At 39.7% G+C, this 16831-nt stretch overlaps 1 protein-coding gene across 6 annotated transcripts; it reads right to left on the bottom strand.

Moving 5' to 3' along the window:
* Positions 1-220: 220 nt before the first annotated feature.
* On the bottom strand, positions 221-16577 carry Dna2 (DNA replication helicase/nuclease 2). 6 transcript variants are annotated; one of them, XM_022846123.2, is made up of 26 exons: positions 16257-16572; positions 15874-15961; positions 15254-15460; positions 14841-15037; positions 12933-13220; positions 12575-12688; positions 12091-12246; positions 10476-10757; positions 9888-10042; positions 9476-9539; positions 9201-9365; positions 8873-9019; positions 6592-6648; positions 6285-6475; positions 5853-6085; positions 5531-5640; positions 4955-5029; positions 4425-4667; positions 3833-4030; positions 3182-3286; positions 2724-2900; positions 2295-2417; positions 1848-2099; positions 1365-1646; positions 1049-1171; positions 221-911 (listed from the first exon to the last, which is right to left on the bottom strand). In XM_022846123.2, the coding sequence occupies exons 1-26, from the start codon at positions 16314-16316 to the stop codon at positions 738-740; spliced, it is 4266 nt and encodes a 1421-aa protein (XP_022701858.1). In that variant the 5' UTR covers positions 16317-16572; the 3' UTR covers positions 221-737. The 6 variants fall into 6 exon arrangements, 5 of the variants coding, with proteins under 5 accessions (XP_022701858.1, XP_022701857.1, XP_022701859.1 ...); XM_022846122.2 differs by having other exon boundaries at positions 4425-4664; positions 12548-12688; XM_022846124.2 differs by having other exon boundaries at positions 2724-2792; positions 12548-12688.
* Positions 16578-16831: the final 254 nt, after the last annotated feature.

The following is a 16831-nucleotide window of genomic DNA, read 5'->3' on the forward strand; positions in this document are numbered from 1 at the left end:
AAGACAAGGATCTCTTTTTTTGTGTGCCGCACTGTCAGCGTACGTACGCTTTAAGCAATCTTTATATAGAGCTCAGGTGCGATTCATTGTTCGAACGGTGTTTTACTTTAAGAACCGGCCTGTAGGTCTTATAGGAGTTACTATCTTTTTTTGGTACATAACTAGAAATGTTCCAGTGAACCATAACATTTCTAGGCTAACTTAAAATTAGTAAATGATATTACCTGTAGACTACGGAAATATTTATTCGCATTTATTCGGATATGATAAAACGTAGTAATTCTTAGGCTGTTAAACGCCACATCAACACTTCTGGCTATCGCCCGAAGTGATCTAGAGCATTCTATTAGCGGAACGATATTTCGAGGATGCTTTATGCCCTGTCACACGAATCCTAATTTCGGTTCGACATGTGAAAAGAGTTAGAACGCATTCAGACAGAAAATGCGGTATTTTCTAGTTAAATACTTTCCATTTGGATACGTAATCCACGTATTTTAGTGACAATACTACCTGAAGCTAATATATTGTTGATGCATATTTCCAGTGTTTGCAATATTGCTGATGGAACAGATGACATTCGTTTCTTGTTCAACGATACCGCAGACCATCTAGCTAGATAACGTCGATATTGACCGTTCTTGTTGCGTCATTTTAGCACAAGTCGTGTTGAATAGTAGTAGTAGTAATAATAATGATAGTTCTATCAGTGGTGCAGGGATTTATTTACACTGCTGCTAGGAATTGTCGGGTTGAACCCTAACGAAGTTCTCTGGTCGTAACGACGCGAAAAGCTTTTCCCAGGACGGGTAACTTGCTACAGTTTGGCGAGCACCGACCAGGATGAGCTTGCGACGAGCACGGCTTACAGCGACATTCAACCTCCGAACATCGTTCATGATTTCCTGATCCTAACAAAAAAGAAGTGTGGAAGAAAATGGAAGCAGAACGATAAGTTTGTCATATCGGTTTCGCAGCGAGCTGAGAAAATTCTTTGAGTCAGTCAAAAGTCATATTATAAAACTGTACGAGCCTGAGAGTTACTAACCATATTTGCAGTTAGCTGCGTTCGTACACAAGAAAAGAGAATGACCTCATTTTCTTTGCCTTGATAGCGGTCAACGGTGGATACTTCCACTTTCAATGGAAGATCGGCCTTCAGCTGAAGTACCTGAACCAGCAGCGGAAATTCCGCATCAGTAATACAGAATTTTATTCATACAATACTGGCCGTGCACATTTCAAAAGCTAATTTCTCTTCACTACTAACTGCATCATACATATATCACCAGTGTTTTAGGAAGTAAACGAGACTCTAGGTAAAGAAGGTTATTAAAAGAACGTCCTTTATAAATTACGTGTACCTGTCTTTTGAAAGGGGTTATAGCACTAATTGATGATGCAGCAACACCTTTATTCGTGAGAAGCTGCACGATGCGTTGTATAATGCGCGATTCCCCAGCGTTTGACAAACCACTGCCACCGGAGCTTTCTTGTTCGGAGACACCTGTGGCGTCAACGAAGACGACAGAGTCGGATAAATCTGCTGAGACACAGCGCTGCTCCCATGGACTCATAGGGGCGCTCCTATCAACGGTCCCATCGGTATCGACGTTATCGGCAAAACATAGGGTCTGCTCAGCAATCTAGAAAATCATATTCAATGATAGTGAGCATAATATTTCGAAACAGAGTAATTCATAACAAAGTGTGTCATTGCTCTTTCAAACCGAAGGGTTTGCAACATTGTCCATTGCGGGAGTATTGGAGCCAAGAGATTTTAGCTTAATAATTGACAGTAAAGCAGAACGAAGTTACGCAAACGGCACGGTTCCAGAAATACTTGCCTTATCGTTTCCGCATCTAAGTTCTCCTTGATAAACCAAACTATTGCAAAGTCTCATAATCTCGATGTTCATTCTATATTGGTGGTTTAGAACGACCAAGTTTGAACCGTCCTCACGTTGAAGTCCTTTGAAGAGACACTCCTCAAGCCCAAGACGGCGAGCTTCTTTTGACTGAATAACTGGCGGAAGCTGTTTAGGGTCGCCCACTAGAAGGAACTTCTTAGCCAACATCAGCGGTCCCAAACAGACGGGCTGTGGAAACACATGAAACTTCCAGAAGTTAGTTAGCAAACTTAAAATCTAGCTATTTAGAACGCAGTTACATTTAACAGTAAGTGCTTATTTCAAGGAGTTCTAAGATTTCTTGAGCAATACGTTGGCAGACAGTGCGCTCGTAGTAAATAATTAGTTCAGTTGTCATCGTCTGAATCTCCGAACGGTGTGTACCTGTAACACTTGCGAAGCCTCGTCAACGATACACATGTCAAATCTTTCTTTTTCAAAGACCGAATGGGCGATTCCCAGACATGTAGAGCCGAATACACGTTGCCGCCCGTAAAATTCTTTCACCTAAACGGGCATACACAAGAAATATCGAAAATATTTATCCGTGCAGAGTTTGATGCTTTTATACAGGTAGAGTTGTGGCTTTATTTGAAGAAAACAGAGCAGTCCTATTGTTTTTTTCTTTTCGTACATTTATAACGATGACAACAGTTTATAAATTTACTTTCAAATATATCACACATATTTTTTTTATTAAAAACAATAAGGTTTAGTATTAGAGATCAAAGCACGCTGTACACATATTATATGCCGATGTAGCTAGAATGTTTTCTTACTTCATTACTGTCATAGAGATACACAGCGACTCACCTGTGCAGTGCAAGTGGCCTTAGCCAACTGGGCCTCATTCGTTTTCTGCCGCACGATCGGATGTGACGTCTTGCCCATTCGTACGAAATCAACGTTACAATGTACTAACTTTTCTAATATATTGTCCAGAGCATTATGCGTATTGCTTGTTACTAAAACGCGTTGTCCTAACGTCACCTAGCGATGGCGGTTAAGCAGGTACAGATTGGATATAACATTTTAGACAAATCGATTTGAAAAACAATTTAATCATTGTCAAACAAATTACAATCTACAGGTGTTATCATGAAATTAGTAGAAGTAAGTTGAAGTAGCGAGAGGATTTGAACTTTGATGCATGGATAATGGGCCTATAAAAAGGTGTGGCCAACAGTAGCTTCATTAATCTTTTTGGCTTAAATTAGTTATATCATAAATACTCTCGACTCTATATTAAATGAATTACGAGAAAAACTCACCAGAACACGTATAGCTGCTACGATAATGGTTGTCTTACCAGTTCCTGGCATGCCTTGCAGCAGAAGATAGTCTTGAGCCATCAGCAGCCTAATCACAGCGCGAACCTTTACTCAACATGACAAATTAAGGATTAGCATTTCTACTTCTTGGAAGTGAGGTATATCTGTCGGCATTCTCGTGTCATTACAACAAACAGAGACATATTTTCGGATTGGAGATGGTGCAGTTCAGCCTTCAGAGGTATATAATAATGGAATTTTGAATTTCCTATAACTGAACGGATTGCCGAATCAAATCTTTACCATTTGAGTAAAGACGTGGAATTTTATCCATGACGTTGGAACGTAGCACCGGCCTCAAAAATCTGCACATTGAAATAGAGCTATACTAGAGCATCGCTTTCTACAGTGCCATATAATACAAGACAAAGTTAATATTACTCTGTAAATAATTGGCAATAGATACTATGCTATCCAATACAATTATCTTTTAAGTCCTTCTACTTCTTCAGATTTATGAAGTTTGCTAAATTAGAGCTTTGAAAGCAAATGTATGACCAAGGTGAACGGATACCGTCGATGGCAGATGTATTTTCGTTTACTATATGAAGTTACGGGTCATCACCAAAATATACAGTAATTCAAATCTACCTGACTTTCGTTAAGTTCAGTAAGAATGTCCATGCAGCGTTCAATGTCTGCTCGAGGGTAAACCAACTCAAAGGATGGTTTAGAAATTCCAACGACCATCTTTCGTAGACGCGATTGCTCGGGCTGTAGGAGTCTGATCAGATTCGCATAAGCCGTCCCAAATGAACTCGAAGAATTTACCACGTCAACGACGTATTTCTTAGAAAAAAAAAAAAGACGAAATCAGAATTCAATTTTCCACGGCTATACTGAACGCACGACTCCCTACAACTAAAGCTTGCTGTCCGTATATTGCCCTTAGCAGACTTTAATCAGTAAGTAGGAAACGTAAGATAATGACTATTGTCAAATACGTCTCTGTGATGAAAAACATTTTTCATTAGATAACCATTGTGGATCACAAAGTACATACTCAATATGCATAGTGATAGATCATTTTTCTACTCTATCAATGAATCAATTGATCTTGCCTCAAAATAGGGATTGTCTCTAATCTGCTTGTTTTACAACATATGTTTTTACAACAACTAATGTTTTTTTCACAACTTTTGAAACTTCATCGTGTTTTTCCATAAAATTTTTCGTTAGATACCTTATTGGGATCCAACAGCGTTTTGCTTCCTGATGGATCAATGTCAAGGTCGAGATATATGGCATTCCCATCAACGGCGTGGACGGAACCAAGCCTATTTGCGACCCTTCGGAAGGTGACATCTTGCTCGCTGAGAGCGATATACGAGCCCGGTGCGAGATTTATAGCACTGCCAGGAGGACCTTCCAGGCATACGAAATTACTCGTCGAATTTATGTCGATTTCAACCTGGCTGTTGTCCTGCTGCAACAAAATACGAATAATTCAGGCCAGACTGTACACACAAGGTGAACCCACTAATGCTGACGAAATATAAAGCGAGCGTGCGAAGATCGCATATGCCACGAATTACGTGTTAACGAAAAAATATACCCTGTGTTATACCTGAAGCTCTGAGTGGTCTTTGGCGCTGGTAAACGATTTCATTTGCCGCAACGTGTAGTCCGTGATTTTCGAGAATTAACATCTTTGAAATTTCGATTTCTTTATTATCTGCGATCTTGAAAAAACATTGCATTAACATAAAATACCTGGAACTTCTTCGCTGAAACATTGGCCAGTCGAAGCGATGCTACACATGTTCCATTGTTAACTCTGCGCTCTACCTGAAAGGGTGCGTACGAATAAATAATCGCTCTTAAATAAATGCTTAGCATTCTATGTCATATACAGTCATTGCATGTATTAGAGGTTGCAAAAACAATGCATGACGGTATCAGACGGCACAGATCACACTTGACAACATTGATTAATTCAAAACTAAGGTTCCTATTTATGACTAAATATAATATGATAGAAGGGACGAATGTCGCTCACGAGCACCCCTTCGCTGCAATTAGTGGTAAGCTCCTACAAGATTAGCTTACTTTTTTGAAACACCTTGACCAACTCGACTCTAGCGTATTTTTTTTTCATATAATAACTTTAGCAAGTGGCGGATCCATCGTTCTACAACGCACTCCTTTGAAATGAAAATTTTTATTACAACACACTAGTTGAGGCAGTCAGTGCGTCAAAAGGTTAAAAGCTCCCTGCAGCAAGAAACGTTATCTGTTTATTTGTCTATTAATTGCCATTCAGTGTCCGCAAGATGCATGTACACATACCGAATATTTCCAAAACGCCTGTGGATTTTGTCGAGCGTGCTCGGCGCACTCGATGTCCAACAACATTAACCAATGCCACGCATATGATAACTCCTGTTCATTGAGGTTCCCTAAAATAGTTCGGCAACATCAGATGCCCACCTAACAATTAATTCGAGGGCGTCCGTGGCGAGTTAGGCTAGCACTGGGATACCTATATACCTTTATATAAAACAATAGCTAAACAACGCGAAAGACAGGTAACGCCATACTTAGCCAAAACGATAGGTGTATCAACACTTACTTGGCAGTAAAGGTATTATACTAATTCTACATTCCTTACCAAGGACTTTAGTTGCAACTTTAGCCCTCACAGAGCCCTCGGGAAGGTCCTTATTCATGTGGGCAAAGAGCGAACACGCTACATTAGCGCTGCAGTTGTCACAAAATCGTTCTTCCTCTTTGAATGGCCCTACCGCATTTGGTCTCATCCGTATTGTGTCGATATCCAACTCAGGATTCTGCAGGGCCCACCAGGCTTTTGCCAAACGGTTTCGATGCTGTATTAATTCTTGCCTTACAAAATCAATTATTTGATTAAATTATTATTCTACTTTGCGGTCTGCGATCGCATTGTTGTGTCTGAGTGCCATAACTCGCACCGTTTTCAGAAAGAAAAAAAAAAACTTGATATTAAATGACCCAGTACGTATTCAAACCTGATTTGCAAATTAAATTTAACCAGTAAAAGAAATCCGAAAAAAATCTCACGAACAGCGATCCTTTGTCCGCTTTTACTAGTACGCTGTCAGCTCCACGCTGAATGTAGGTGAGAACTCCTACTCCACAGCTTCCTGCTGTCTGGCTGTCTCTAGGAGCTGCTCCCACTGCCTTTGGGTTATCCGGAAGTAACGACCTATGCTCAGCTCCCATTTTCTCATTCATCATGAGTGTATATAGCAGCACCTACACAAGCCCACAACCGTTTAAGGACATGTTCCTTCACATTTTTTATTTTTGGTAACGAAAAAGTCGATAGATGATACGGAGCGGTATTTTATACTTAACATCACTATCATTACCTGCGCACTGTGCTCCCGAGAGAAGGACGGCTTGCCTGTTTTTAACTCCAGAGGTGCCTAAAAGATATTCAGGCGTGTTAAAAATAATGTCAGTATCTGCTCCGGCACCTGCACATTTAATTCACTCATTTGGGTTAAAAATTGGACAAAAGTAATTTCTCCACGAGATCGGTATCGAAAACCAAAGGAGAAGGTTTTATGACAACCTTCTAGAAAGACTGGGTAAATCCCGTACAGCTTCTCATATCGACGTTCCAAAAGGTTTGATGGAATCCAGTGAATTGCTGGATACAAACTGCGACGTACATGGATCAAAGAATTACATACATAAAAATCCTGTAGAGGCGAAGTAGGAGAGAATCAGTTTAAATGGGTCAACATTTTGCCAACTTTACTGCTGAGGAAAGCGCTGCCGCGACTGAACAAACAAATATATTAGCCTGTTCGCTAAAGACTTTTACTCCTTGTGGCCCAAGTGTAAAAGAATTAATTCATTTTCGGGAAAAAAATCCTAAAACCTCTATATGGCCAACCGGTACAACCCGTAAGATATTCTTTAATTTTGAGAGCAAACGTTCTACCTGAGTAATGTTCCGCAGTGGCCTGACGACGAACGAAAACGTTTTGTGAATACGTTTTCATTCAGCGGAAGTGACATGTTTATCGAAAGTTTCAGTCGATATTTGCCATTTCAAATGATGCTTCGTACGCACAAGTTTATCTATAGTACCGATCGTGACCCTTCTACTGCAGCCAGTAACAAAGTTTTCTCGAAGTAGTAGACCTGGCCCTGAATAGCTCATAAATTGGTACGTCTAGTAACTGTAGCTGGTTTCAATAGTATGGAGGAAGAGTTGCGATGTGGATGTCGTTCTACGGTCTGTTGCATCTTGTCGTTATTTATGATTAGCAGGTTGTTTTTTCCCAGAATGCAGCCGATGGTTACTACAAAATGTTTAAGACAGTCTTAAAATACTTCCTTTGTAAAGCATTTGAGCAGCTCTGCAAGGCCTTAGTTTCCATAGCGCGCATCCATGGTGCGTTCCTTAACAAGGATCTAGGCAAAACAAAACACGGCGGAACTCCGTTTCCACTTGCCGATCGGAAAACAAATATTCTAGCAAGAGTTCCTTGTTCTTATGGCGTCACTTGATCTCCTTGTTTCGTTTTCTTGAACACAATCTTTCCATGCATTCAATCAGTTCACAGTTGAAGTTACAAATAAGTTCAGTGAGTTAAGGATATTTGAAAGTGAATAACTGACTTCTTTCTTGCCTCGTCGCATATGCACAAGATATGCGTTTGAATTGCCGGTAGAAAAGCTAATTACACCGTGCTAAAGAATTCACCGATACCTGGCCTGCGCACTGGCCATGATACCAACCATCCAAGTCCTTTGCAAATGACACGTATGCTGTAGAACTTGCGTGGTAAGGCCTTTCATGATCTTTGTCCATTAGCCAAAGGATGCTGCCAACGCAGCCTTTAAGGTACACTAGATAAACTTTGAAGCGAGCTCGCCTGAAGTACTAGCAGCTGCAACTATCTTTGTTGCTAAGCTATCATTGCACAATAGCACTTATCATATCAAATTCACAAGTTGTCTTGTGAAAAACTTTTTACCTGCAATAGTAACAAGTACCTTTTGCACAACGCCGGGCTACACTCTCCAGTTTCAAGATGTATGTTTCCGTTACGTTGAATTCTACTCAGAGAGAACTAATCTATCTAATACATAATCAGCACTTGTTTCACCCAAAATATCCTGAAAAATACGGGCCTATATAGCATTTATAAAACGCAACTGCTTTCAATCGAAAATGCAACTTTGGAGTAAGCGAAAACAGAGCATTCCTATTTTTCATTGTTCAACGGAAGTTCGATATGGGAAAACATTTCATATACATGTTAAAATAGCTTTACATCTTGGTACCAGAAAAAAATTTGACAACGCAAATTGCACGCCAGTTCCGTATTCGAAACTTTTGAATAAATTGCCATTGGCGCTTTCGAAACTCTAAACAAGCATTTGGCGAAAATTTGTCCCACTGTCCCGGCCAGACCTTGCTCTAAAAAAGTGCAGCACAGTACGATGGTACGACATGATCATATAAATGTCGATTTCATAGATGCCTTCTCCGTTCGCCAAGAAACCCGCCTGCTGTTCGGACGGTAGGAATTACTTAACAATTTTTCGTAACATCTAAACGATATTAAACAAACCTTCGTCACCAGCTAACCCAGTGTCTTCAAGACTATGAAATTAAAATGAGCTGCAAACCTGTCTAGCAATATTTCCGTTCGCAGCCATTTCTAGCTCCACAGTCATATCCACTTTGCCTTTTAACCCAAGACGGGGACACCAAAGGTTTTCTTCAATATCCACAACCTCACGAACCCGAAAATCCTTGCGACCTCCTGGACAGTTCTGTTCGTCAGCAAAACCGGGAAAGATATCGTTTATTATGAGCACACACTCTTCACAGATGCGCATAGGCATCAGGGTACGCATCGCGCTAAACTTAACAAATTTCACTTTAATCAATGACCCGTGTGTATTATCGAATGTGCAGTAAATATACTCTGCTCATGTAAGTAGACCCACATACCCCGCGAATGAAACTCAGAATATGAGGAACCATCTGGAGTACGTGTGCTTTGATCTCGTGAGGCGCCGTTCCGAGGAGGTAAATGTCATGAAGAATTGATGAACGTGATAAAATCTCCTCCGTCACTGCGACAATCTCTGAACGTTGTAGTTTTTCGCTCACCGCCTAACTCATGAAAAAATTATTAAAATTAATATGATATTACCGAATCGTACATGTTAGTTTATTTCTAAATGTTTTCATATACTTCGCTGTACAACAACACAATAGCATACCCTTTGAAATACTTGGTGGGCCACCGTCCCTACTAACATATTGGCGTTCAGACCGTCCAACTTCCTGGAAAAAAAATCCTTATTTATCTGCATTCGATTGGCTTCCCACAAGGTCTAAAACCTATTTTAAATAAGATTTTATTATCGAGACGTTTCCATGGTTTTGAAAACAAGATCCTATGGAAACAACGATATATACAGGAAGATGCTTCCAAGTTTTAATTTAATTTCTAATTTATTAGATGTTCGTACTGCTTGTATTAAGAACATTTTTATCACACATTTTTCAAAACAAAAATGAAAGCAGTACGCATTCATTATATTTCGTACAAATCTATATACACATTAGTTGTAACATAACTGCCAGCGCTGTCGTCAATGGGTTATTCCAAATAAGTAACGACGTCGATACCTGAACTTTTGTTGAAGAAGGGCCTTGCGAGGACAGAAAAGGCCGGAAGTAACAGTTGTAACAGAGAGAAGGACATCCGGCTGACAGACTACTAGGCCACCGGACGTTGCGTCTATGCGGCATACTGAACCGCGAAACCATGCAAATACTGATACCTATCACGAACGCAAACAATGCAAGAACATAACTTCGCCTGCTTTAATTACGCTTAAAATATTAATAGAGAAATGCTTGCGTTGCTTAGACTTATTTTTTTCAAAATCATGGTTTGAACATTTCTTTTTGACTGAGCCAAGTAATAGCTTTGTCGGATTCTTAAAAACCTGGCGGACACATTTTTAATGGGTCTCCCACTTTTTAAATGTGGCATGATTCTGTCTCACCTGGTTGTCCCATACGAACATTTGCCAAAACCACCATTGTTATTAAATTAAAAATACGTGTAGTGGCACTTCCTGCTGTGTTCTTGTACTTTACAAGAGAAGCTCTTTGTTTCCCTTAAATTGGTCACCTTCCTTTTATTATAATGTATTTCAAATGAACTTTAATTACACGCCGTTTCTGTCTATAAATCTTCAATGTACTCACCTCAATGCCGGGCTCAAACCGTTCAGAGGCCCAACTTCCCCCTAGAATAACATACACGATATCATCTGTATAAATGCCAGCGGCGTTTTCCTTGTTCATTAGTCCGTTGGCGTCGAAGATGGTATCTTGATCTTTCTGCCCCTTTTCTGTGTCCAGAGTCAGGATTCGGCCTACCAAAAGGTTAGCGCTAGGTTTACTCTCAAAGTTTTCTACAAAGCGCTCAACTGTTAACGTTAACACGCCCCGACGTGGTTTGACATGTTGCACGTCCGGTACGTTCTCCTAGTGAAAACAAACAAAATAAAAGTCGTATATAGTATTAAATTTCCGAACAGATCATATCCAATTTATACAAAATATTTAAACGCTCGTTCCTCAGTCATTAATATAATATAGGATACTGCTATGCCTTGGTTTGAATTAGCGATCCAGTACATTTTCTCCGAGAAAAAGTATTTTTTTTTTAGAAAAACGTCATAACTAGCAAGTATCTTTCTAATTCGATTTATAATGATGAGTCGGCAAAATTAAATTGGATATACATTTGGTGACAATAACCTGTCAAAACGTTATTTGCATGCCTATAAGGTAATCTGCGATAATCTTTCGCAGTTTCCTCTGACGAAATAAATAACGTTGGTGCTGCATTGAAGCATTAGTAGAAATAGACGATTGGTATTGGACGTTTCAATATTGAAGAAACAAGTGGGCCTATTTAATTTGTCGCGTATTGCAAATTTTTAGCCTACGTCTGATGAATTTCAGATTATACTGCCGATCAAAACGCACGTGTAGGTTCTGTGCTACTGCGACCAGTTTCTTCACTACTTCCTTTAAAAAATAGTTTCACTTTAATTTCGAATAAAATTGCTTTTAGCGAGTTTAAAATGTGGATCACAAACGAAAAATCAGAAGCAAATTTTGTCCAGAGCCCATATAATGGTTTTTGAAAACTACGATTACGACTTCTACATTTATAGATATGGACACATACATCTCGGGGCGACTTTACGCTCGTCCGATTATTTTCTGACGGATAGTTACGGCTTACGCTAACAGCGACAAATCAAATATACCTATATATTTCTAGGTATCGGTAAAATCATACGAAGGTATCCTTCTAGACGCTTAAATAGAAAGGATTAATCCTAACACAGACGCCGCGGCTTCATTCACCTCCAAGCCGATCGAACGGCATCTAGGAAATTAACTGGTCGGAAATTTACTTGTTGACCGGAAGGCACGGCAAAACTGGAAGACTGAAAACTGGTTAACTAGACAAGTGAAACAACGGTAAGTGTAGGTGACTTCACAGACCTGATGAGCTAACACGTCAAACACTGCTGCATAGCCAGTACGTTAAAAGAAAAGAATAAGATCCCCCAAAAGGCTAACCCGACCGGCAAGGCAGAAAACCCTGCAGGACGATACTCAATGAATTCATAATCAACTAGCTTTTCCTATAAGCTTTGGTTTGAAGCGATATTTAAACCCGTTACGAATCAGGCCCAAAGGTTCACAGTTAGTAAATGCGAATTCAGCGATGCCAGACAAATACTTTAGCAGCACTACTGAATTTTTACTTTTTTTTTATAGGAAAGTAAAGACAACGCACCTTGATGGTCATCTTGACTGCATTTTTTACAGGCGATGTTACATTATCGAAAAGATCGTCCGAGTCGTATGAATCCTCGGCATCGTCCGTCTTTACATCCATTATGCCGTGATTTGTAATCCGTTCGCTACTAAAAAGAACTGTAGTAGTGCCGTTCTGCCGAAAAACAAGGCTCTGTTAGTATGCGAACCAAAATTTCGTTTACTCGTCAGAGCTCTAAACGTTTATGGGCTATAGCCTGAATTGTATTAAAGCTTTTACTAATTTGTAAAGATGAAAGTTCCTCTATTGAAACATGTTACCGATGCTGAAGCGCCTGCGCGATAGTGTTTTTTTGAAACAAGATTTTAGAGGACGACACAATCATGCATTGAAACACATAATGTGTGTACATTAACATAGTGTGCCATACTAATCATATCAAACAGTTTTACACATAATTAATCTGTATACGCACTTGAAGACGTAACGGACTCTTACTAACTAGATCGTCAGCAGCTTGTGCTACTTTTCCGGGCGAAACTACGACTGACTGTGATGCAGTAGGCGATTTATGTTCGACGATCGGTTGTAGGTCTGTGTTTTCATCCTGTTCATCCTGCGAGAATATGTCGGATTTACTTAAGGTTAATATCTTCATCCGGTCTGGCGGTATTCCTGCCGACGTTTTTGGCGGTTCAAGCCGGATTTGAGTTGTATTCGAAAAAATAGATTTAAAACATGATTAAATTATAGCGCAGTTATTGCAATCTCGACTAGTGATATCGCAATTGTTATTATTTGCATGACCTTGAGAGGTAAATATATAAGGCAATTCTATATGGACGTATCGAAACGTTTACCTTAAGCTCTGATGAAGTGCGATGTTTGTCCGGACTTTTGCGGTCAGCCGTGAGAGGGTCACTGTCATTTCCATTCAGATGAACATTGTCAATGTTTCCATTAGTGTCACATGTTTGTTTGCATCGATCTTCATTGCGAATGCTGTTTTTGCTCTTGTTCGCATAAGTGTTGTCCTTGTTGACTTTACCGTACATCATCTTTACACTCGTTGCAACGAATTTAGGAGGTGGACTTTTTGATACAAATTGTTTAGTTACCGCTGCCTCAAGTTTTTGCATGACACGAGCCTTAAAATTCAGACATGCAATAGAATTCAGTATCGTAACATTTTCTATAAATTTCAACGCAACTTAAAACTTACCTTATCTTTTTTTGCAATTCGCCATCGGTGTCGAATCATGTATATTTTATGTAATGTCGGGTTTGGTCAAGAACAGCTCCGCTCCTGGGCTACTTTGTGGTGTAAAAACTACCTCCTTCTGCTTTTAAGAGATAGTAAATGTGACATTATCATTAAAGAAATATCTTTAAACTGCTATGAAAGCAACGAAACTTACTGAGATCAGTAAGTCCAGTAGTCGGTGCCCCATCCATGGATGCAGTCACTCCTGCAACCCAGTTTAGCATGATCTGAGCCCACCTTCAGACTATATTCGTAATGTGAGATATTCGTGATCTCCTGTCCAGAACTGTCTGATATAATGCCACAAATTTTTTACCGTATTCAAGTCGAGTGAATTTTCAATTCCTGACAAAACCTAAATATTATTAGCGGTAAACACTTTAGAGGCTCATTTTGCCATATCACCTGATAACTTGCCAAGCATGAGTGCATCGTTCACATCCAGGAGCCGTTGTCGTACCTGGGGTAGCGTTTTTGTTTGATCTGCCTCACTCTATTGTCGTTTTTTCATGATCCCGTTGTATATAAAAGTTATGCGCCGTACATAGAAATTGCGGTCTACTTAGTCGGATGTTTGACTTGTGGAGTCTTTCGCCGGAACGTCGGTAGACATGCGGAGTGTTATCATTTAAAATTTCAAAATGTGACTAATATAAAAAAGAGACCCTTATCCAGTCTTTAATTGTTGGACTTCGGAATTGTTGGCCCATTTGAAACGCATTTACTCCTATGCACAATTTAGGCAAAGCTCCTTTACCGGTTTACAACAACAAGACAACCAATTTCGATACGACGTGGGAGGGTCCTTATGGTCGCAATAATTCTACAGAATTAGTCTTTTCGTAACTTCGATAAAGTGATCCCGTCTCTTCGCTGCGCTATGCATCGTATTCAGTTGTTTCCTATTTTTTTAGTAACAGAGGCACCTTATATTTCACCTTGTACGATACATTGTCAACTGCATATTTCAACGCTCCGATTTAGTCAGATATTTGTTTTTGTAATCTCTCTTTTTAAGTATTTCTATTAGAGTCCGAAATGATCTGCGGTCAAGACAACGTCATTGTCATTGCAGAGATGAAGGTAACGACAATTGCACTTTGTCTCCGATCATCTACGCCTTTCCATGATGCAGAAGAGGACGAATTCGAAGAGCCAATTTTGCTTAATGGCTATGCATGTTATAGTGAACAGTCATCATACTATACGTCTCAGTGTTTGCCTCTCCACAACAGTTTAAAAATACTTCTGTAGCAATAATGTGGTCACATGTGCACATGAGCAACAGCGCTCTGCTTCGTCTTGAAATGTGCATATATGAGTTCAAATACAGCCTCTAAAATTCATTGAAAAACAATGCTAATGCATGGCCAAAGGCGTATGCTGGCACTGTTGCCGTTGAAAACGTTGCGCTTTAAATATTTTTATGGTATGTTTGATATGCTAGAAACAACACGAATATAAATCACTATAAAACGAAAAAAAAAAAAAAAAAAGAGCTTACCTTGTGTTTTGGCACTTCAATATATCGCGGCTGAAGTGGTTTTGGGGCAGGATCGTCGACGATGTTCAATCGGGGAAGTTTATGGACAACCTTTATGGGCGATTTAGGGCCATCGTGGATTCTTGGTGCCGGTCTTTCTGGCGCTGCGGTCGCGTGGCTGTCAATCTCACTAGAGCTCGTAGAAGAAATGAAGATAGCTGTGAACAAAAGAAGGACTAGACTTTTACAAGAAAGCGCCGAATTTCGCTTCCAACGAAAAAGTGTTTGCCTTGCTTTGAGAATCACCACAGTGTGAATCCGATGAAGAAGTAAGTTACTAGATTTATATTGGCATTTTCGTTCCGAAAAATTTCACATACAGAACGAAAAAAAGGAACTGGATCGAAAATATCATAAAAACTCCTAATATTTACATTTGGGTATAGCCGTTGACCCTATATTTGAAGGTATCTGTAAAGTGTCATTAAGGTTGATGGGATTGTCCCGCTGCAATCCAATGAATTTATTATTTCGTTTTCGTGTGTTTGCCCAACTGGCCTCCGCCTGCTTTTCGGGACTGTCCTCCTGACGATTTCTCTTTATGGCTTTTGTTGCCACGTTTACAGCATTCAAGCCCAAATCTGAAAAAAGGTTTCGGACCTTTTACTAACTGTCATCCTGCGCTATAATGGAAACATTATAACATTAAGGATTTGATAATAGTTGTTTGTTTCAAATACACGCAACATACGCGAAACCCCTTTCAAATGACGTTAGTGGATAACGCAGGTGGGTGAGTAAAGCACAACTTAGCCGGCGGAGCAAATGGCTAAATCAGTGTCTATGACAAAAATAGTACTAGTACGTTTAATTAAAGGTTACCCTTGGAACAGTTACCAAGGGTCCACGGTACCTTATTCGACCGTTAAGAAACCGCGTTAGTCCTCAGAATAGAAGTGATCTACCTGAGATACTACGATGCAGAGGCTTTGCCATTAGTAATAGTAGTTATAGAAATACTTTACAAATTTGTAGATTATATGATATTACTTACTTGCAGAAGCCCGAGTGGTGTTGCTGTCTTCAGACGCAGCTCTCGAACTAAAAAAATAATCCAGGGTTTTTTGGCCCTTGGTCAAACCCTTTTTCGCAATGACAGAAATACAAAAACATATCCAAAAAACAATTTAGAAATTTTATTAATTTCGTAAGTCTCGCTACTGCCTAAGTAGTAGATAAATCAGCGTATCTGCTAAGTTAAGAGTTGATATTGGGTAATATATACGAACAAAGATAAGATGCCGGTTTGAATTTGTAATAGTAAGTTAATTCCATTGTTACTTTTTTACACTACTTTGTCTTATAATTACTTTTGAATGTTAGCTAGTGCCCAGTGTTATTCAAATCTGTATTTATTAATAAGGATTACCACCTCACCTTATTGGTCCTTGAAGTCATTTTGGGAAATATCACACGACCGTTTGTAGCTATAAGCATTAGCCTTAGTCACATATGATGAATTTCTAATGCTTCGCTTTAATAGATCCAATATGGTGGTCTTGATAGATACAGGAATACAGCTACAAGTTCAGGCCACCGGACAAATCACAATTATACTCGAATAGATTCAGTTGCCTGTTTGCTAACCCGGAGGGACCACTAATAATGATGAGCGTGCCTCATTAAGGAACCTTCTGTGTTACACAACTGTTCTCAAGAACAAAAGCTGAAACCTTTGCAACACTGCCAATCCAAAGTTAATTTGGCGCCAGAATGATAAGGGCGAAGTGGGATACGCACGATATAGTAGTGGGTGTGTCGGTCTTAAGAGAGAAGACGACAGCACGAGATAATCACGCTGTTGCGACGTGGTCTTGTACCGTTCCTCTTACGCTTTTCAACTTACAAATAAATTCCTTGAGGTTATGTTAATTTGCAGCGTTATAATAGGAAGTTGTGCGATTTCCAAATTAGGTACGTAGTGCCAGGGCAAAGCATTTAACCATGACTGA

This window comes from Varroa jacobsoni, unplaced genomic scaffold, assembly GCF_002532875.2.
Source record: "Varroa jacobsoni isolate VJ856 unplaced genomic scaffold, vjacob_1.0 scaffold_1213, whole genome shotgun sequence".
In the NCBI taxonomy this organism is placed as follows: Eukaryota; Metazoa; Arthropoda; class Arachnida; order Mesostigmata; family Varroidae; genus Varroa; species Varroa jacobsoni.

What these genes read in the sequence shown, in the direction of transcription:
- Dna2 (XM_022846120.2), bottom strand. Translation starts at nt 16,316, where the DNA reads ATGCTTATAGCTACAAACGGTCGTGTGATATTTCCCAAAATGACTTCA. An exon ending in AGGCCACTTGCACTGCACAG is followed by an intron (nt 2,418 to 2,723) that starts GTGAGTCGCTGT and finishes ATGCCCGTTTAG; the next exon opens with GTGAAAGAATTTTACGGGCG. An exon ending in AGGCTTCGCAAGTGTTACAG is followed by an intron (nt 2,100 to 2,294) that starts GTACACACCGTT and finishes GTGTTTCCACAG; the next exon opens with CCCGTCTGTTTGGGACCGCT.